The sequence below is a fragment of the Hyla sarda genome, chromosome 1, assembly GCF_029499605.1.
Source record: "Hyla sarda isolate aHylSar1 chromosome 1, aHylSar1.hap1, whole genome shotgun sequence".
NCBI classification, from domain to species: domain Eukaryota; kingdom Metazoa; phylum Chordata; class Amphibia; order Anura; family Hylidae; genus Hyla; species Hyla sarda.
This window is the reverse complement of record NC_079189.1, coordinates 309,791,363-309,813,329: the sequence shown is the minus strand read 5'-3', so window position 1 is coordinate 309,813,329 and position 21,967 is coordinate 309,791,363. Positions and strand designations below refer to the sequence as shown.

Here is a 21,967-nt window from a genome sequence, read left to right as displayed (position 1 = left end):
TAGTACACTTATACTCATTCATTTTCCTAATCGGTGAAGGTCTCAGCTCAGAGACCCCAACCAATAAAAGTTTATGACATGTCAGAAGTTTTTTTTCCCCCCCCAACGACAGGGACACTTTAAGCAATCTTACAACTATTACCATGGTTAATCCATGCACCAACCTCTATAAATCTGAAATCTGTTAACATAAATTGTTTTATGAAATAGCAATACGTTTTAATGAATGCTAGTGAGGTATATAAGCAGGTTTAACTATTGGTTGTATATGAAGCTTGAGATTTTGAAAAGCTGTTGTAGCTTAGTAATGTTCAATATCAGGATATGTTAGAAGCCACTCTATCAAAATGTAAGAGAACAATTTAGCAAATAACTTTTATTAAGCAATATTTATGCTATAATGAATATGCACATAACAGTGACCCACTGAACTACCTCCAGGATTAGATATTTATAATTGTTGAAGTTTCAGTTCTTTCACCCTCGTTGTACACTTCAAAATAGTTGCTTGGGACGATCACAAAGCCAGCGCCATATTTATAATCATACACTTCTTTTTCCAGTTTTTCCAGGCTACGCTCTTGTCTTCTGCACCTTTGGTTTGCAATTCTAAGCTTTTTCCTAAGTTTATCAACCTGTTCTTCCAGCTGTTGTATTCTTCTCCTCTGATGGACTGTATCTTCCACTGTATAATTGTGGTCACATATCACTGCTATGTGACTAGGAGTATATGGAGGGGGCAACAGCAAACCAATTGCAGGATCTATTTCAGGAACAGCAGGGACCGGTGTACTTTGTTCTTCCTTTTTAACATTCTTTGTGACCTAAAATAAAATGCCAGACGTTTATGTTACTTTTTTAACAATTCATATTGGTCTATGCAAATCAGGAATTATTTTTTTTATTTTTTTTTTACGAATATTGTTTCTTGCTCACCACTTGTTACATTCATGTAAGAAAAGTAAAACTACTAATAGGTAATGCTTTTTTTTTCTAAACAATTTTTTCCTTACGACTTAAAGGGAATCTGTGCCAACTGCTTTTAGACACTGTTAGACAATGAGGTGCCGGGCGGTGATCGGAACAGGATGACTGCTGCTGAGGGGTGCCACCTCATCCTATCCCCTGCCATTGGTCAGTCAGGACTGACCAACTAGTGGCAGATGGGGGCGGGGGAGTTAAAGGGGTACTCTGGCGCTTAGACATCTTATCCCCTATCCATCTTATCCCCTATTCTGCCGCTGGGGACCCCCGTGATCTTGCACGACATACCCCATTAAAATCAGTCCCCGGAGCGTGTTAGCCCCAGGTCCGATTACTGTCGATCACGGGCCGGAGCGTTGTGACGTCAAGGCTGCGCCCCATGCGATGTCACGCTCTGCCCCCCTCAATGCAATGTGACTTCCCCCACATGTGACACCATTTTGGAAACTACACCTCACACGAAATGTAATAAGGGGTGCAGTGAGCATTTTACACCCCACAGAAGGAAGAAAGGCAGTTTCTTCTGATAATATATATTACAGGGTTTCTTATATTCACTTATACTATAGATTTTTGTTTGTTTGCTGAAATGACAGTTACACTTCACTAAAATCTGTCAATTAAATAAGTAAAGAACTTTAAATAGAGTAAGAAATAAATGAATATCCAGCGCAGGAGCTCGAATGCAGTTACTGCTGTCCTGGTCCATGTGTATTGCTGTCCTGGAATAAAATATATCTGCATTCGAGCTCCTGCGCTAGATATTCAATTATTTCTTACATTATCTTCAGCATTGTACAAGCTGATCTGTGACTGTGATTTTTCGTGCTGAAAACACCCCCCTCGGCTTATACTCGAGTGAACTCTCCACCCGCAGTGGTCTTCAACCTGCGGACCTCCAGAGGTTTCAAAACTACAACTCCCAGCAAGCCCGGGCAGCCATCGGCTGTCCGGTGAGGAGGTCGTCAGGTGGGATAGTGGTTCCGGGCTGCTATCTTCACCGGGGAGGCCTCTTCTAAGCGCTTCTGGCCCGGCCCCAGAATAGGCACGTTGCCTTGACGACGACACAGAGGTACGTTCATTACCAACGTACTTTTGCGTCATCGTCAAGGCAACGCCTCTATTTTGGGCCCGAAGCGCGGAGGAGAGGCGCCCCCAGTGAAGATAGCAGCCCGGAACCACTATCCCACCGGACGACCTACTCACCGGACAGCCCTGCAGCACCGGACCAGCGCCGAGCGGAGGCGAGTACTGTACAGAACTAAAGGGGGTGAGAGGGGGCTGGATGATGTCGAAGGCCGCAGTGGTCTTCAACCTGCGGACCTCCGGAGGTTTCAAAACTACAACTCCCAGCAAGCCCGGACAGCCGATGGCTGCCCGGGCTTGCTGGGAGTTGTAGTTTTGAAACCTCTGGAGGTCCGCAGGTTGAAGACCACTGATGGCGGATGATGACAAGAGGATGATGAAGGGGGGGTGTGGGATGATGACAAGAGGATGATGAAGGGGGGGTGTGGGATGATGAAGGGGGGTGGGGATGATGACAAGGGGATGATGAAGGGGGGGTGTGGGATGATTACAAGGGGATGATGAAGGGGGTGATGAAGGGGGGGTGTGGGATGATGACAAGGGGATGATGACAGGTGATGGATGATGAGGATGTTAATGACGGGGGTCTGGATGATGACAGGGGGGGATGATGTATTTCCCACCCTAGGCTTATACTCGAGTCAATAACTTTTCCTGGGATTTTGGGTTGAAATTAGGGGCCTCGGCTTATACTCGGGTCGGCTTATACTCGAGTATATACGGTAGTTATAATTTTTTTAACGTAGTGAAATAAAATTAAACCTATATAACTTAGGTATCCCTGTAACCGAATGGACCTACAGAATAAAGATATGGTGTCATTTTTACCGAAAAGTGCACTACATAGAATTGGAAGCCCCCAAAAGTTACAAAATGGCGTTCATTTTCCAATTTTGCCTCACAAATTTTTTTTTTTCTGGTTTCGCCTTAAATCTTGTGGTGAATTGATGGATTCCATTCTAAAGTACATTTGGTGGTGCAAAAAAAAAAAAAAAAAAAAAAAAAGCCATCATATGGGTCTGTATGTGCAAAATTGAAAGCGTTCTGATTTTTAGAAGGTGATGAGGAAAAAACGAAAGCGCAAAAACGGAAAAACCCAGTGTCCTTAAGGGGTTAAAGAAATCATGGATTATAAAATCATGGCGAACAGGCATGGACAAAGTAAGTAAGTGAGGGTGGGGTAGCACTCCCCTGTGCTCTCTCCTGTCTGATAGCACTCCCCTGTGCTCTCTCCTGTCTGATAGCACTCCCCTGTGCTCTCTCCTGTCTGATAGCACTCCCCTGTGCTCTCTCCTGTCTGATAGCACTCCCCTGTGCTCTCTCCTGTCTGATAGCACTCCCCTGTGCTCTCTCCTGTCTGATAGCACTCCCCTGTGCTCTCTCCTGTCTGATAGCACTCCCCTGTGCTCTCTCCTGTCTGATAGTACCCCCCTGTGCTCTCTCCTGTCTGATAGGACTCCTCTGTGCTCTCTCCTGTCCTATCAGCACAGAGGAATGCTAGCCCACCCTCACTTACTGGACTCTGTCCACGCTGAAGCCCTGTGCCATGCCTGTCATGGACAAAGCCATGATTTCTATAAAAAGGAAATACAATTTTCTTATGAAGTATATTAGAAATAAAAATATTAGAAATTGTATCTGATAGTGCCCATTTAACTGCCACCGCAGTTTTTTAGCGAAAGTAAGAGGTGCATTTAAAAAGGAATGGGAAATATAAAGAAAGGACTTATATTTCTCCCTGTTGGATCTACTTCTGGCTTTGGCTGAAAAACTGCTGCATCAGATTAAAAAAGGGGTTTTATACAAGCCCCCAAAAATGTGTAAACAAAAAAGCCTTGATGGGTTCAAACTATGTTTTTGTCTCTCTCTTTACTGTTTCCATTATAGTACATAATACATAGTACATAATACACTTTTTTCTCTTTTTATACTGCAGGGCAATAGAAAACAGATTATCGCATACAGGAGCATGTTTTCAGCATCCGTTATATATGTTTTTTCCTATAAACATATACCTTTAAATAACAGCACCCTTATACACATCTATACAAATCTTGTAGGGCTTGGTCCCTACATTCAGTGGTTAAAACATTGTGGAAGAAGGAAAGTGGAATGGGATTAAAGTACAATGTTTAACATGATGATGATAAATCTCTCACACTGCCTCAGGGGTTTTCAGAGATGTGCAAAGAAAGGATGTAGTATAAAACAAAATAAATATTCTATTCACCTGATAGATCCCCTGCCAGTCTGTGTTTACATGCCTGCAGGTGCCTGTATATCCATGTGACCAATGAAACTAATGTCTGGCCTCAGTGGTAAGGGGAAGTTTATCAAGTGAGTATTAATTCTTTTGTTAATCTTTACCATTTCCTTGTTCACATTTTTGAACATCTCAGAAACCCCCTTTGAGATGATGTCAAAACATGAATCTTAACGTACCGCCGGCTTAGCATCTGTGTAGGAGAACACAGTTGGAACAGCATTATCCTTGAGCAGTTTATTGTTACAGGCTCTCTTAAAGCAGTCAGGAGTGAAGTGGTCAGAACAGATGCTACTGTACTTTGTTGGTTTAAAGTCAGCCCTTCTGACTGCAGCCTCCCATTTCTTACAAAGAAGGGGTCGTGTTAAGGGAAATCTAAAGAAAAAAATATATAAATACAATAAATTAATGTAGTTCCTTCAATAAACAGAAAATTATTAGAAACGCTTCAAAGCATTTTCAAAGCTGCTATTTTAACGGTTATACAAGTAATGCTAAGTTTACTTGGTCCTTGTGTACTGGTAAAAGGAATTCTGTCAGTCGGAAGGATGGGAGTTGAGCAGAGAAAATAAAATACTGCATGTCTGGTCTTTTTCTCTGCTCAACTCCCCTTAAATACTGGACACCAGGTGGACACTTAAGTCAATGGGATCCATCAGAACTTGCAGGTGTCAGTTTTGCTCCGACCTGTTTAGAGTCCATTAGGTGCAAAAAAGAAAAAAGAAAAAAAAATGGGTTGGAACACAAGTGCTGTGAGACTAAAACCTAATTTAAAAGGGACAGTAAACTAAAAGACAACACCAAAGGAACACATGTGGATATGTCGAGCAGATTTTCTGCTAGACATACATATCTTACATTGTTTGCGTCTATCACGTAATATTAGGGCACCTCTGCAATATTGTGATCACCTCTGCAATTCCACAGTGATGTTACCCAGCCTAGGACTCTAAATTACAATTTGATCTAGAGATATAGAAGGTTTATCACTACATGACTATGGCAATTAGGAATTCAGCAGTCTGGAAAAGCTGGCTAAGAGTGCAGAACAGTGTTAGGAATTTATCAATAACTAGCTGAGTACCCGATATACACGGAAAATCAACAAAGGAGGAAGCTTTTGACTTCATATCCCGTCCTCATATCCCGTATATTGTTGTAATATCCCAACCCCATATCCTGTCATTATATCTCGACCTCACATCCTAACCTCATATCTCTACCCCATTTCCCGTCCCGTCTTTGTGAGATGGGGTGTGGCTTGCAAGCCGGTGCATTGCCGTAGAATGAGATTTGCCATAGAATGAGATGGTCCGCCTCCATCACATCCTATTGGCTCACTCTTGTCACGTGACATATTTAAACGTCACGCATCGATGTGCACAGCAGTGTCAGTTTGGCTATCACAGGGAGAGGATCTCCTCACCCTGTGATAGCTGAAGCTGCACGGAGCTCTCATGGCCTCTGTGGCCCGACAGAAGTTCACACATGTACGCAGCTCATACGGCTGCCTCATATACACTTACTCTATTATTACATGTACTGTTGATCCACAGCGCTATCGGGATCCCTATGCCCGATGTCGCTGTCATCAGTGTGCGTCCCCGCGAGCGCCCCACACCTGCAGCTCTACTCCCCGTCCCCCGCAGCTGTACTCCCCGTCCCCCGCATCTCTACTCCCCGTCCTACGCAGCTCTACTCCCCGTCCCCTGTGAACGCTCAGGGAGCGATCCACAGCGCTATGGGGATTCCTACGCCCGATGGAGCTGTCATCAGTGTGCGTCCCCGCGAGCGCCCCACGCCCGCAGCTGTACTCCCCGTCCCCTGCAGCTCTACTCCCCGTCCCGTTAACGCTCAGGGAGCGGGGAACAGGAAGTAGAGCATCGGGCGCAGGTAAAGTAGTACTGCGCATGCGCAGCACTACGCGAATAACTTAACCTGCGCCCGATGCTCTACTTTCTGTTCCCCGCTCCCTGAGCGTTAACGGGACGGGGAGTAGAGCTGCGGCCGTGGGGCGCTCGCGGGGACGCACACTGATGACAGCGCCATCGGGATCCCGATAGCGCTGTGGATCAACAGTAAATGTATATGAGCCAGCCGTATGAGCTGCGTACATGTGTGAACTTCTGTCGGGCCACAGAGGCCATGAGAGCTCCGTACAGCTTCAGCTATCACAGGGTGAGGAGAGCCTCTCCCTGTGATAGCCAAACTGACACTACTGTGCGCATCGATGCGAGACGTTTAAATATGTCACGTGACAAGAGTGAGCCAATAGGATGTGATGGAGGCGGACCATCTCATTCTATGGCAAATCTCATTCTACGGCAATGCACCGGACCGACACATTCACCAGGAGATGCAGAGTGGATCTTGTGGAGTAAGGTACTGGAAGTCTCATATACTTGTATGGGACTTGAAACAAAAACCCATCTTTTATATAAGGGTGTATGTAGGTAAGGGTTAATTTAACTATGATATTTTTATTTGACATATAAGTAATATGTGTACCAGGTATTATTGAAATATCTCCAGCTGTACGGAAGTCATGTGGGAAAATACATTTCCCATTGATTTGCATGGGACTTAAACAAAAACCCTGACCCTCACAAATGGGGGTAGTTAAGGGTTAAAATTAATTATCCTACATTTTAAGTGGACATATAAGTAACATGTGACCAAGTATTATCGAAATATCTCCAGCCGTTTGGAAGTTATGCAGTAACATATATTTCAAATAGACTTGTATGGGACTTTAAACAAAAACCCCGACCCTGGCAAATGGGATGGATAAGGGTTAAGTGACCTATCCTATGTTTGTTGTTGACATATAAGTAACATGTGTGCCAAGTTTCATGTTAATATCTTTAGCCGTTTGGACGTGATGCTGGAACATACATACACACATTCAGTTATATCATATATATATATATATATATAAGGGATCGACCGATTATCGGTATGGCCGATAATCACGATTTTGGGGATTATCGGTATCGGCAATTACCTTGCCGATAATGCCCCGCCCCCCGCACCACCCCCACCGCGACCCCCTCCCGACCCGCCGCACCCCCTACCGTAGTGCTGGGTGGTATACCGGTATGGATTTTTGCCCATACCGCTATACCGGTCGGGCCCCTCCCCCACCCTCCGAGTCAATAAAAAAAAATTTAACTTACCCGTAATGGGGGTGGTCCGGGCCATCCATCGTTCCTGTAGTGTCCGGGGGCATTCCGGGTGAAGAGTGAACCGGTCCGGGCTGTCCTTCTTCTCCCAAGGTCTTCTTCTCCACTCCGGGCAGGCTCCGGCCTAGTACGCTGCATAGACGCCGCTACGCCGTGACGTCAGGTGCGTCGCTGCGCACGGGTGTCACTGCGCAGCGGCGTCTATGCAGCGTACTAGGCCGGAGCCCGCCCGGAGTGGAGAAGATGACAGCCGGAGAAGAACAGCCCGGACCGGTTCACCCTCCACCCGGAATGCCCCCGGACACTACAGGAAGGATGTATGGCCCGGACCACCCTGACAGGTAGGGGGAGAGAAGCGGGTGGTGGCGGCGGCGGCCTATGGCACCGCAAAAGCCACTGCAGTGCATTGCTTTAAAGCGCCCGCTTTAAATCAATGCTCTGCAGCGGTGTCGAGGGGGGATAAATAGCCGATAACTTATACTGGAATATCGGTATATGTTATCGGCTATCGGCCCTAACCTCCACCGATTATCGGTATCGGCCCGAAAAAAACGATATCGGTCGATCCCTAATATATATATATATATATATATATATATATATATATATATAGATATAGATATTTATGGCTTTTCAAACACCAAAATTTGTGACTTTTGGTGGTTTTTAAACTGCCTGCTCAAACTTTAAAAATGTGAGTGGGGGTCAGCAAAACGAGGACAGGCCTCACACTCACGACATTTACTATAAGACAATAGAGTATAACGGTAATATACACCAGCTCAGAGCAGAAATAGATTTCCAGGGCTGCTGCACAAATAGCACCAGATGCACATATTACATACAAAGCATAACTCAACATTGGTTGTTATGTAGCTTTCTAAAGATGCTGAAAGATAAATTTGCCAAGATATTCAGTGAAAAGCAGTAGTGCAGAACTAGGCAATATAGGAAAGCTGGGTGACTTATCTTCAGCGCTTTAGCATTAAACTCCTGCAGCTTTGACTTACCTTCCACCACTCCCACGGTGCAGCTAGAATCGGTTTCCTGTCCGTCGGTCCCAGTCTTCTTCCAGCTTTTGGGCCCAGATTTATCAACTGTGTGAGAAAATTTGGAGCGATTTTCCTATAACAACCAATCACAGCTCAGCTTTCACTTTACCACAGCTCGTTACCTGAGCTGTGATTGGCTGCTGTGGGGAAAAAAAAAAATCACTCCACTTTTTCTCTCACAGTTTGATAAATCTGGGCCTTGGTACCCAACGTGATGTCCCGCCTCTGCCAGGGTTAGGCTGAGCGGCAGTGTGAGGTAAAATGCCCAGGCACCAGGTAAGAAGGCAAGGCATTATATACAGTTTGATTTTATTTTCATATAACTTTTAAATTTTTCCTTTTTACAGGGCTGTATGAGGGTAATTTTTTGTGTCGTGATCTGTAGTTTTTATCTGTACCATTTTTGTTCAATGGGAACTTTTGATTGCTTCCAGTTATTTTTTTTCTGGTATATCGAGTGACTAACAATCAGCAATTCAGAAATTTTGTTCACTGCTCACCAAGCAGTCTTATTAACATTGTATTTTCACAGTTCGGACATCTCTGTGCGCAGTGATACCGGATATTTTTTTTTTTTATTTTATTTGTAAATATTCAGAGGGGTTTAAACTAGGGATCGACCGATATCGATTTTTTAGGGCTGATACCGATAATCTGAGGAGGTTAAGGCCGATAGCCGATAACTTATACCAATATTCCGGTATAAATTATCGGCTATTTATTCCCCCTGGTGATGCCGATGCAGATCATTGATTCAAAGTGGGCGCTTTAAATCAATGAACTGCAGTGGCTTTTGCGGTGCCAGAGACCACCGCCACCTGCTTCTCTCCCCGTGCCTGTCCTGGGGTCCTCCTGAGTCCTACCACCGCAGCTGCCCCCACCCCACCTATCCTCTGCCCAGAGACCGCCGTCGCCCGCCTCTCTCCCCCTGCCAGGCCTTAGTCCAACAACCGCCGCTGCCCCATTGCCTCCCCCATTCCCAGTTTTATAATTACCTGTTCCCGGGGCCTGCACTACTTCTAGCTTTGGCGGCGTCCTGAGCTGTCACTGTGTGCACTGACGGTGATGTCGCGTTGAAGACATATCTCGTCATTGCGCAGCGCACAGCGTAACGCAGGACGCCGCCGGAGCCAGAAGTAGCGCAGACCCCGGGAACAGGTAATTATAAAACTGGGGATGGGGGAGGCAATGGGGCAGCGGTGGCGGTCTCTGGCCGGGGCGGTGCGGCATTATCGGAAAGGTAATTGCCGATACCGATAACGTCCAAAATCGTGAATATCGCCCGATAATATCGGCCAAACAGATAATCGGTCGATCCCTAGTTTAAACTTGTATTATGGTAGGAGCTTATTCACATTTATTAATTCATTATTTAAATTATTTTATTCACCTTAACTCATTAAGGACTCAGGTCCATTTTGGCATTAACCCCTTAAGGACAGACCCATTTTTTACCCTAAGCTCTTTGACATGTGTCTCTTTAAATGGTAATTACTTTAGAATGCTTTTTCTGAGCGGAGCGATTCTGAGAACGTTTTTTCGTGACATATTGTACCTTATATAAGTGGTGCTTTTTTGTGACACATGCAGCATTTTTTGTGAAAAACTCCAAAATATTGTGAAAAACTGGAAAATGTCTGTCTTTAAAAAAATAATAATTAATGGTGTTCACTGCGCGGTAAAAGTGACCCACAGAAAGCTTATTCTGTGGGTCGGTAAGATTATGGCGATACCCATTTTATATAGCTTTTTATGTTCTTTTTCCTTTTCTGAGCAAAATTCTTTTTTTCCCCTTTTTTTGTGTTATTTTCCGACAGCCGTAACTTTTTTCGTCCAACGTCATTGAATGAGGGCTTATTTTTTGCGGGACAAGCTGTACTTTTTATTGGAATTACTTTTGCTATACATGCTACCTTTTGATTTTTTTTATTCAGCTATCTGCACCAAAATTATCAAAAATTGTGTTTATTATTTATTTTTAACGGCGTTCACCGTGTGGGATCATTTACATTATAGCTTCATAGTACACGTCATTAAAGACATGGCAATACCTAGTATGTATATTTGTACATTTATAGGGAAAGGGGCATTCATTTTATTTTTATTTACACTTTATACTTTTGTTGAAGAACCTTTTACTATTATTATTATAATTTTTTTCACTTTTTACAGGTTATACTATGCTGCAATACATTTGTACTGCAGCACAGTATGACCTCCTGATTAGCTGCATACACAACAGCCTGTGCGATCCAGCCGCCGTAGGAGAAAAAAAAATATCAAATTTTTCATTTTCACATCCAATTTTAGCGGAAATTTGTCAAACACCTGTGGGGTGTAAAGGCTCACTGTACCCCTTCTTATGTTCCTTGAGGGGCGTTTCCCAAATAGTGTGCCATGTGGGGCTTTTTTTTTTTTTTGCTGTTCTGGCACCATAGGGGCTTCCTAAATGCGACATGCCCCCCCAAAACCATTTCAGCAAAATTTGCTTTCCAAAAGCCAAATGTGACTCCTTCTCTTCTGAGCCCTGTAGTGCGCCAGCAGAGCCCTTGACGTCCACACATGGGGTTTTCCATACTCAAAAGAAATGGGGTTACAAATTTTCGGGGGCATTTTCTCCTATTACCCCTTGTAAAAGTGTAAAATTTGGGGGGGAAACAGCATTTTAGTGAAAAAAAATTTCATTTACACATCCGACTAACGAATAGTTGTAAAACACCTGTGGGGTGTTAAGACTCACTGTACCCCTTGTTACCTTCCTTGAGGGTGTAGTTTCCAAAAAAGTATGGCATGTGTTTTTTTTTTTTTGCTGTTCTGGCATCATGGGGGCTTCCTAAATGAGACATGCCCCCCAAAAACCATTTCAGCTAAATTCCCTCTACAAAATCCTATTGTCTCTTCCTCCCTTGTGAGCCCTCTACTGCACCCGCAAAACATTTTACAATAACATATGAGGTATTTCCTTACTCGAGAGAAATTGGGTTACAAATTTTTGGGGGATTTCTCTCTCTTAAAATTTGGGTCTACAAGAACATCTTAATGTAAAAAAAATTTAGATTTTAAGTTTTCTCCTTCACTTTGCTGCTATTCCTGTGAAACACCTAAAGGGTTAACACACTTTCTGAATGTCATTTTGAATACTTTGAGGGGTGCAGTTTTTATAATGGGGTATTTCTAATATGAAGGCCCTTCAAATCCACTTCAAAACTGGTCCCTGAAAAATTACGATTTTGAAAATTTTGAGAAAAATTGGAAAATTGCTGCTGAACTTTGAAGCCCTCTGATGTCTTCCAAAAGTAAAAACATGTTAGTGTAAATGATGGAAATAAAATCTAACTTTTGTTGACACATTATAAGAAGGTCTAATCTGTAATTTGATACCTTTTGTTGATTTTTCCATCTTTCCTTGGCTTCTTTATGCACTAATAATTTTTTTTACCTGTGGTGCCCAAACTTTTGATCCCCACTGTACATCTAATTATTACGTGTCTAGCACCTTTATTTTATTTTTTTTATTACACTTTTATTGGAGCTCACTAGCTTAAAGGGGTACTCCGGCACTTAGACATCTTATCCCCTATCCAAAGGATAGGGGATAAGATGCCTGATCGCGGGGGTCCCGCCGCAGGGGACTCCCGTGATCTTGCACGCAGCACCCCAGTTAAAATCAGTCCCCGGAGGGTGTTTGCTCCGGGTCTGATTACTGGCGACTACAGGGCCGGTGGCGTGTGACGTCACGCCTCCACCCCCCGTGTGATTTCGCGCTCCAACCCTCAATGCAAGCCTATGGGAGGGGGCGTTACAGTTGTCACGCCCCCTCCCATAGGCTTGCATTGAGCAGTGGAGAGTGATGTCACACGGGGGCGGAGACGTGATGTCACACGCCGCCGGCCCTGTGGTCGCCGGTAATCAGACCCAGAGCGAACACGCTCCGGGGACTTATTTTAGCTGGGGTGCTGCGTGCAAGATCACGGGGGTCCCCAGCGGTGGGACCCCGCGATCGGGCATCTTATCCCCTATCCTTTGGATAGGGGATAAGATATCTAAGCGCCGGAGTACCCTTTTAAATTCCTCTCCAAGGGAGGGGGCGTGGCCTAACTTTGCAGGCCTCAGCCCCCTCCCTCAGGTATGCTGTCTGCTCCCATCTCCCCTAGCATTAGCAAAACTACAACTTCCAGCATGTCCTCAATGTCAGTGCATGCTGGGAGTAACATGAGGGAGACCAGCACCAGGGAGATGGGGCGTATGGGATGATGGGAAGCATTTGATATGCAGCGGCTGTGGGGAAACATGTAAGTGCAGCAGCGGGCGGCTCTGTGAGCAACTCAGCGGGCGGACCTGTGAGTGGCCGCGGCTGGCGGCATCATGAGCAGTGGCTGGCAGAAAGAGGGCTGAATAATGTGCGACGCGAACCCAAAAGCTGCACCAGCAGACATCAGCTGTTCCCCCTGTGCGCTCAGCGCTCTGATGTCGGCTGTTGTGGAGCTCCGGGGTGGTGAGAACTCCTGCATGCCTCATAGCTGACAGAATCTGGAGGGAAGCAGGAGTTTTCTACACACAGGCAGTGCAGGTCTTTACTTACCCTGTCCTCACTCCCAGCTACGCGCTTACACAGGCAGAGTGAGGGCAGCCCTGTCAATTTCCACCTGCATCCATGATGTAGGTGATGACAGCTGGACACGAACTGACTGGTTAGTGTCCAAGCAGGCAGGGAGGGAGGGAGGGGGGGGGGGGGGGCGGCGCGGCAGTTTTTTAATTGGCTTTTTCGGCAATTTTTTGATGAAAGCTATTTTTGCACTGTCACCAACTTTATTTTTTGATATGTTGTAGTACTTATGTACTACAACATATCTCTAATATACTTTTATTATTTTTATTTTCATTGAAAAGGTTTAATTTACATTTAAAAACCGGCCACTGAAAAAGGACTGATTTTGGAGTGGCAATCAGTCCTTTTTCAGTTAGGCTGCACTCGCTCCCTGCCTGTCAATCAGACAGGCGGGAGCGAGCGCATTGGCTCCCCGGCCACTGGCTGGGAGGCCACTCCTCCCGCACATCACCGCCGCTGCCGCCTCGTTGCTGCCGCTGTCCCTGCACGCCCGCTGCCGGACTCTGCAGTAACTGCAAGTGTAATGAGGGAATGGGGTATGCGGGGCGGGGGGGGGGGGGGGGGGAGTTGGGGTTGGAGGAGTGAACGGGCTTGTGCCGAAGCCGGGGGGGGGGTTCTGAGACGGGCTAGCAAAAAAATAAAAAAATAGGATGGTGGGAGCTACCCTTTAACTCCTTAAGGACTTAGGGCTTACCTGTATGCCCTGAGCCCACCCCCGTTCTATAATGCGGGGCCACAGCGTGATAGTGTCATAGCGGGTCGGGCCCAGCCTCTAACAACGGCCGGGACTAATAGCGAACGGCACTGATCACGATTTACCATTTAGACGAGGCTTTCAAGGTTGATCGCCGCGTCTAAAGTGAAACTAAAACATTGCCGGTGTGCTCAGGGGGCTGTTCGGGATTGCTGCGGCGAAATAGTGGCATCCCCAACAGCTGTAGGACAGCAGAAGGATCCCCTACCTTCCTCCTTGCTGTCCAATCGCCGAATGACTGCTCAGTGCCAGAGATCCAGGCATGAGCAGTCAAACGGCAGAATCATTGATCAATGGTTTTCTATGAAAAGCCATTGATCAATGTAAAAGATCAGTGTGTGCAGTGTTATAGCCCCCTATGGAAGCTATAACATCGGAAAAAAAAAAAAGCAAATAAAGATCATTTAACCCCTTCCCTAATAAAAGTTTGAATCACCCCTTTTTCCCATTTAAAATAAAAAACTGTAAATAAAAATAAACATATGTGGTATCGCCACATGCGGAAATATCCGAATTAGAAAAATATATAGTTAATTACCGCACGGTCAATGGCGTACGTGCAAAAAAATTCCAGAGACCAAAATATTTTATTTTTGGTCACTTTTTACATCATGAAAAAATGAATAAAAGGCGATCAAAAAGTCTGTTCAATACAAAAATGGTACCGCGAAAAATTTCAGATCACGGTGCAAAAAATGAGACCTCATACCGCCCCGTACATGGAAAATTAAAAAAAGTTATAGGGGTCAGAGGGGTATACATTTTCCTGCATGTAGTTATGATTTTTTTCCAGAAGTACGACAAAATCAAAAACCTATATAGTAGGGTATCATTTTAATCGTATGGACCTACAGAAGATAAGGTGTCATTTTAACCAAAAACTGTACTACGTAGAAACGGAAGCCCCCAAAAGTTACAAAATGGTGTTTTTTCTTCAATTTTGTCGCACAATGATTTTTTTTCTGTTTCGCTGTAAATTTTGGGGTAAAATGACTGATGCAATTACAAAGTAGAATTGGTGGCGCAAAAAATAAGCTATCATATGGATTTTTAGGTGCAAAATTGAAAAGGGTTATGATTTTTTTTTAAAGGTAAGGAGGATAAAACGAAAGAGCAAAAAACAGAAAAACGCTCAGTCCTTAAGGGGTTAAGGTGAAAATGGTCTTGATCCTTACGGGGTTAATAGTTCAGACATTTACGCACGTGGTAGTACCACATAATTTTCTTTATATATATATTTTTTTTTTTAACATTTAGCACAGTTTTTTTTATTGCATATACTGATCAATGCTATGCCATAGCATAGCATTGATCAGTATTATCGGTGCTCTGCTGCTCCAGCCTGCATAGCAGGCTTGGAGCAGCAGAGCAGCAGAAGACCGATTAGACAGCGGAGAAGGAAGGTAAGGGTCGCCCAACTCAGCTGATTGGAACACTGCAGTTTTAACATTGTGGTCCTGATCAGCTCCGCTAATCGAGCCTAAAGGGTTAATGCCGGGCATCAGCCTGATCGGCGCTGCCCATGGGTCCTGGCTGCTAATGGAAGTCGGGACCCACCGGGTTTGAAGCGTGTTCAGTTCACGAGCACGCTTCAAACCCCTGTAACGGGACCAGAGCATACATGTACTTCCTTGGTGCATAAGAATCAGGGGTGCAAGGGAGTACCTGTACTCCCTTTGTCCCAAACAGGTTAAAAAAAAAAATAATTAACACTGCATTTTGTTACTTTTGGGGCTTCTGTTTCTACGCACTTTTTGGTAAAAATGAACCCGTATCTTTATTCTGTAGGTCCATATGGTTACAAGGATACCCAATTTATAAAAGGTTTTATTTAATACTTTTTTTATGGTGTATGAAGTGATAAAAAATTCCAAAGTCCAAATTTGTGCATTTTTAACGTGTACGCCATCAACCGTGTGGTTAAGCTAACTTTATATTTTATTAGTTTGGACATTTACGTAAGTGGCAATACCACATATGTTTAAGTTATGCAACAATATTGTATTTAAAAAATGGGAAATGGGGTGGTGATTCAAACTTATTAGGGGAGGAGCTTATTCACAATTATGAACTGATCAGGACATCAGTTTCCCTGCGATGGTCCTGATCAGCTCCGCTGAGCTAACCGACACGTTAGCTAAACATTTTAGACGATGAAATCAACTTTGATCTCAGCATCTAAAGGGTTAATGCCGGGTATCGGCCCGAATGGCGATGTCTGCCACTAACCCTGGGTCCTGGCTTCTGATAGCAGTCGGGATCCACCGAGTTTGAAGCGTGCTCAGCTCGTGAGCACACTTCAAAACCGGTAACGGGACAAGGGTGTAAAGGTCCTTAACCCCTTAACGACGCGGGGCGCAAATGTACGTCCTGGTGAGCCGGTACTTAACGCACCAGGACGTACATTTACGTCCTATACATAACCACAAGCATCGGAGCGATGCTCGGGTCATGTGCGGCAGGTTCCGGCTGCTGATGTCCACCATTAACCCCTCAGATGTCGCGATTAATACAGATCACGGCATCTGCAGCATTGCGGTCACTAAAATTGATCATCGGATCGCCCGCAGCGCTGCCGCGGCGATCCGATCATCCAGAACGGCAGACGGAGGTCCCCTCACCTGCCTCCGCTGCCTTCCATGGGTCTTCTGCTCTGGTCCGCAATCGAGCAGACCAGAGCAGAAGATGACCGATAATACTGATCAGTGCTATGTCCTATGCATAGCACTGAACAGCATTAGCAATCAAATGATTGGTATAAATAGTCCCCTATGGGGACTATTAAAGTGTAAAAATAAAAGTAAAAAATAAAGTGAAACAAATATGAAAAAACCCCTCCCCCAATAAAAACGTAAATTGTCCCATTTTCCCTATTTCACCCCCAAAAAGTGTAAAAAAATATTTTATATACATATTTGGTATTGCCACGTGCGTAAATATCCAAACTATTAAAATAAAGTGTTAATGATACCGTATGGTGAATGGCGTAAAGTAAAAAAAAAAAAAAAAAAATTTATAAAAAATGTATTAAAAGTTTTATATAAGCAAATATGGTATCAATAAAAAGTACAGATCATGGCGCAAAAATTCCTCATACCGCCCCTTATACGGAAAAATTTTAAAAAGTTATAGGTCAGCAAAATAGGGGGATTTTAAACGTACTAATTTGGTTAAAAAGTTTGCGATTTTTTTTTTTTAAGCGCAATAGTAATAGAAAAGTATGTTATCATGGGTATCATTTTAATCGTATTGACCCAAAGAATAAAGAACACATGATTTTTACCGTAAATTGTACGGCGGGAAAACGAAACCTTCCAAAATTTGCAAAACTGCAGTTTTCTTTTTACTTTCCGCACACGAATAGTATTTTTTTTGGTTGCGCCATAGATTTTATGGTAAAGTGAGTGATGACACTACAACAGACAACTGGTCGTGCAAAAAACAAGCCCTCATACTAGTCTGTGGATGAAAATATAAAAGAGTTATGATTTTTTGAAGGCGAGGAGGAAAAAACTAAAACGTTAAAATAAAATAGGCGCAAGGTACGCAATGCCCCGCTGCCACCATGCCCACCCCGTATGTCAGCGCTGGGATTGCTGTGTGATTGACACACAGGTACCAGCGCATGCGCTCTTCAGCTAATCTAACCTGCGCGCCGCTGTGTGTAATCCAGCAAGCGCTCGCTCCTGCCGTCTTCCTCCTCAGTGCGCCTGCGCAGAGCAGCGTGCAATTATGTTAGCTCTCGATACTAGGTGCAGAGAGGAAGCGCGCTCTGCACCTAGCATTGCGCAGGCGCACTGAGGAGCTAGACAGCGGAGGGGAGTGCTTGCTGGATGACACATAGCAGGTTAGATTAGCTGAAGGGCGCATGCGCTGAGACCTGTGTGTCAATCCACACAGCGGTCCCAGCGCTGACATACGGGGTAGGCGTGTGGGTGGGCATGGCAGCGGCGGGGCATTGCGTACCTTGCGCCACGCCTATCCGACAGTAAGTGGTTTTGAATAAAAGTATTTTTTGCAGTCATGAAAGCCTGCAAATTTCAGGTAAAAATATTGCTATACCCACCACCTGCACACAGTACAAAGGCTGTGTGCAGGTTATTGCACCAACATTTCATGACAGTTGCGCTTTAAGGCCCAAATGGGGGGCACTCCGGTAGAAAAAAATGTTTTCCCACCTGGTGCCAGAAAGTTAAACAGATTTATAATTACTTCTATAAAAAAAAATCTTAATCCTTCCAGTACTTATCTGCTAAATACTACAGAGGAAATTATTTTCTTTTTGGAAAACAGTGCTCTCTGCTGACATCTCTGTCCATTTTAAGAACTGTCCAGAGTAGGAGAAAATCCCCATAGCAAATATATGCTGCTCTGGACAGTTCCTAAAATGGACAGAGGTGTCAGCAGAGAGCACTGTGCTCGGGATATCAGCAGAGAGCACTGTGTTTCAAAAAGAAAATAATTTCCTCTGTAGTATTCAGCAGATAAGTACTGGAGGGATTAAGATTTTTTAATAGAAGTAATTTACAAATCTGTTTAACTTTCTGGCACCAGTTGATTAAAAAAAATAAAAAAAAAAAAAATGCTGAGTTTTCCACTGGAGTACCCCTTTAACCCCTTCCTGCTATGGGACGTATGCATACGTCCCAGCATCCGACACATTCGCGCACTGGGACGTATGCATACGTCCTAGAGATCTCCTGCACTGCCGCGGGCAGCGCAGGAGATCAGCGGCAAGACCAGAGAGCTCCCAGCAGCATTAACCCCATAGATGCCATGATCAATCCTGATCACGCATCTATGGTGCTGACAGGGGGAGCTAACGTCAGCGGCGAGATACGATAGCGCGTCGCCGTTGGTTGCTATGGCAGCAGGAGGTCAGATCATGACCTCCTGTCTGCCTGATACAGAAGCCTGAGAGATCCAGCGATCAGGCATCTTATCCCCTATCCTTTGGATAGGGGATAAGATGTCTTAGCGCCGAGTACCCCTTTAAGGTAAAAAATGGGTCAGTCCTTAAGGGGTTAACGGGTTGTACTTTTTTTTTTTTCTCAGGCTCCATTACATGCAATTGTTAACACTGAACAATGCTATGCCATAGCATAGCATTGTTCAGTGTTATGGGAACTTGTTTTGTACAATGTGAGCCAGCACGGCGGTAATCTGCAGAAGTCCGCAATCGTGTTACAGAGATTAAGAAAATTTCCGACATGCAGGATTTTTTTTCCTGCTCAACTCTAATTTAAACAGATTTTTCCTTTTGGAGCTTTATACTGCACACTGAATGTCATAAAAAAAAAGGAACAAAGTTATAGGTATCACCGAAAAAGAGGGCTTATCCTAAAAAAACAAGCCCTTGGCTATATTAGCAGAAAATTAAAAAGCTATGGCTCTTTGAATGTTCGACATATTTGTCCCAGTTCCTGCGCTGTTACCTGCCATATGTAGGCCTCACAAGAATTGGCAAAAGCAGTGACCACCTCAGTTCCTGCAGGAATCCACAGTGCACAGTTGGGACTGGGACCATAGCAGCAGGGCAGGGCAGGCAAGTATGATTTTTTTTTTTTTTTTTTTTTTTTATGGTCACCCTGTTCCAATTGTCAATTTTTAAGAGAGGACTAGACAACCCTCTAAAACTCCATAGTTAGAGAACAGTGAGTGGGCGGGGCTGATGCCGGATCCACCTCACTGAGGTGGCACTGCTTCATGAGCGCGCACAACACACAGCGCGCCTTGGAGACAGCGCATGCGCATTAGCACCGTTACAGGGAGCGCGGTGACTATGGCATCGAGCAGAACTAACACCCGTCGGCCCCCACATCGCCTTCCCACACAATACTCACTTGTGAAACGAGATGGGTTTATCCTTGTCGTATCGGTTTTTGCAGCCGTAAGCGGAACAAGACTGCACCATGGCGTCGGCTCACTCTGCCTCGTTTACTCAGTGATGAGCTGGATCGGCTGTCTCGTACACAGAACCAATGGCACAAATAGCACTAAGCCTCCACAGTGTACCGTTTTGGCGGATAAATACGTGTCTCCCGCCGCCGGTTACCGTTTTAATAAGAGAGAGAAATTAGTGGGTAGCGCACCTCCCGGCTCCAAGATGGCTGACAACGCTTCAACTGTCGTCACGTTTGCTCACAGTTCGCGATGCCATTTGTCAGTTCGAGTCACGTGATGATATTTGCATGGTTCACGCCCAGTTCTCGCGTATTCCTAAAGGTTTACACTTCACGCTTCCAGGGAGGGGGCGATGAGTATGACGTCATAATGTGGATAATGGAGAGCTATATCTCGGAGATTACCTCATAACCTACTCCGGAGTTTGGCAATGTTTCTCACCCAGGGTGCCTGTACTTGTTGCGAATCTACAACGCCCAGCATGACCGGAATGTCTTTCAGGCATGCTGGAGGTTGTAGTTTTGCGACACCTGGAGACTAAGGTGTAGTAAAATTAAGGAATTATGAAGGGGATTTTTTTTGTTTTATCAATAAAAAAAACAACAACAACAACCAAAAATAACATTATAAATAAAGACAGTAATAAAGCCACAAGATTGTTTTGCTATGTCACATATGTGGTCACGTGACCTAAGCATGCAACCTGCTTGCTCTGTGTTTCATTCAGGTTTATCCAATACAGGAATGAAGTCACATGACTGCAGCCAGGACATCACAAGGAGGACCTTTACCAGTGTCCTATAATAACAATATTTATACAGCGCCAACAGATTCCGCAGCGCTTAACAATTTCGGGGGTACTAATCAAGACTTCATTTTTTTTGGTGGGGAGGGGGGGGATTTATCAAAACCTGTTTAGAGGATGACAATTGCAGTTGTCAATAGCAACCAATCAGATCACTTCTTTCCTTTTTAACCCCTTAAGGACGCAGGGTTTTCCGTTTTAGCATTTTCATTTTTTCCTCATCACCTTCTAAAAATCACAACGCTTTCAATTTTGCACATAAAATTCCATATGATGGCTTATTTCTTGTGCTACCAATTCTACTTTGCAGTGACATTAGTCATTTCACCCAAAAATCCACGGCGAAATGGAAAAAAAATCATTGTGCGACAAAATCGAAGAAAAAACGCCATTTTGTAACTTTTGGGGGCTTCCGTTTCTACGCAGTTAATTTTTCTGTAAAAATGACACCTTATCATTATTCTGTAGGTCCATACGGTTAAAATGATACCCTACTTATATAGTTATAAAAAATCATAACTACATGTAGGAAAATTTATATGTTAAAAATTCTCATCTTCTGACCCCTATAACTTTTTTATTTTTCCGCGTATGGGGCGGTATGAGGGCTCATTTTTTGCGCTGTGTTCTGAAGTTTTTATCGGTACCATATTTGTATTGATCGGACTTTTTGATCACTTTTTATTCATTTTTTCATGATATAAAAAGGGACCAAAAATACGCTATTTTGGACTTTGGAATTTTTTTTGCGCGCACGCCATTAACCGTGCGATTTAATTAACGATATATTTTTATAGTTCGGACGTTTCCGCACGCAGCGATACCACATATGTTTATTTACACAGTTTTTTTTTTTTATGGGAAAAGGGGGGGGGGATTCAAACTTTTATTTTCACTTTTTTTTTGCAGTGTTATAGCTCCCATAGGAACATATAGCACTGCACACACTGATCTCCTATGCTGATCCCTGCAAAGCCATAGCTTTGCACGGATCAGTGAGATAGGGGCTTGATTGCTCAAGCCTGTATCTCAGGCTTGGAGCAATCAATCAACGATCGGACGCCGCGGAGACAGGTAAGGAGACCTCCGCCTGAGTCCCAGCTGATTGGAACATCGTGATTTTATCGCGATGTCCCGATCAGCCCGACTGAGCTGCCGGGAAGCGTTTACTTTCACTTTCAGACGCGGCGGTCAACTTTGATCGCCGCGTCTGAAGGGTTAACAGCGCACGGCACAACGATCCCGGCCCGGGGTCCCGGCTATGATTAGCAGCCAGGACCGACCCGTTTTAAACACTGGTACCGGGCATAATGCGTACAGGTACGCCC

General features: G+C 44.4%; 1 protein-coding gene across 2 annotated transcripts; it reads right to left on the bottom strand.

The window, feature by feature from the left end:
• Positions 1-334: 334 nt before the first annotated feature.
• Positions 335-20,256, bottom strand: THAP1 (THAP domain containing 1). 2 transcript variants are annotated; one of them, XM_056518255.1, is made up of 3 exons: positions 19,774-20,256; positions 4,513-4,708; positions 335-824 (listed from the first exon to the last, which is right to left on the bottom strand). In XM_056518255.1, the coding sequence occupies exons 1-3, from the start codon at positions 19,842-19,844 to the stop codon at positions 444-446; spliced, it is 648 nt and encodes a 215-aa protein (XP_056374230.1). In that variant the 5' UTR covers positions 19,845-20,256; the 3' UTR covers positions 335-443. The 2 variants fall into 2 exon arrangements, with proteins under 2 accessions (XP_056374230.1, XP_056374229.1); XM_056518254.1 differs by lacking the exon at positions 19,774-20,256 and adding an exon at positions 19,366-19,643.
• Between the last annotated feature and the right edge of the window lie 1,711 nt (positions 20,257-21,967).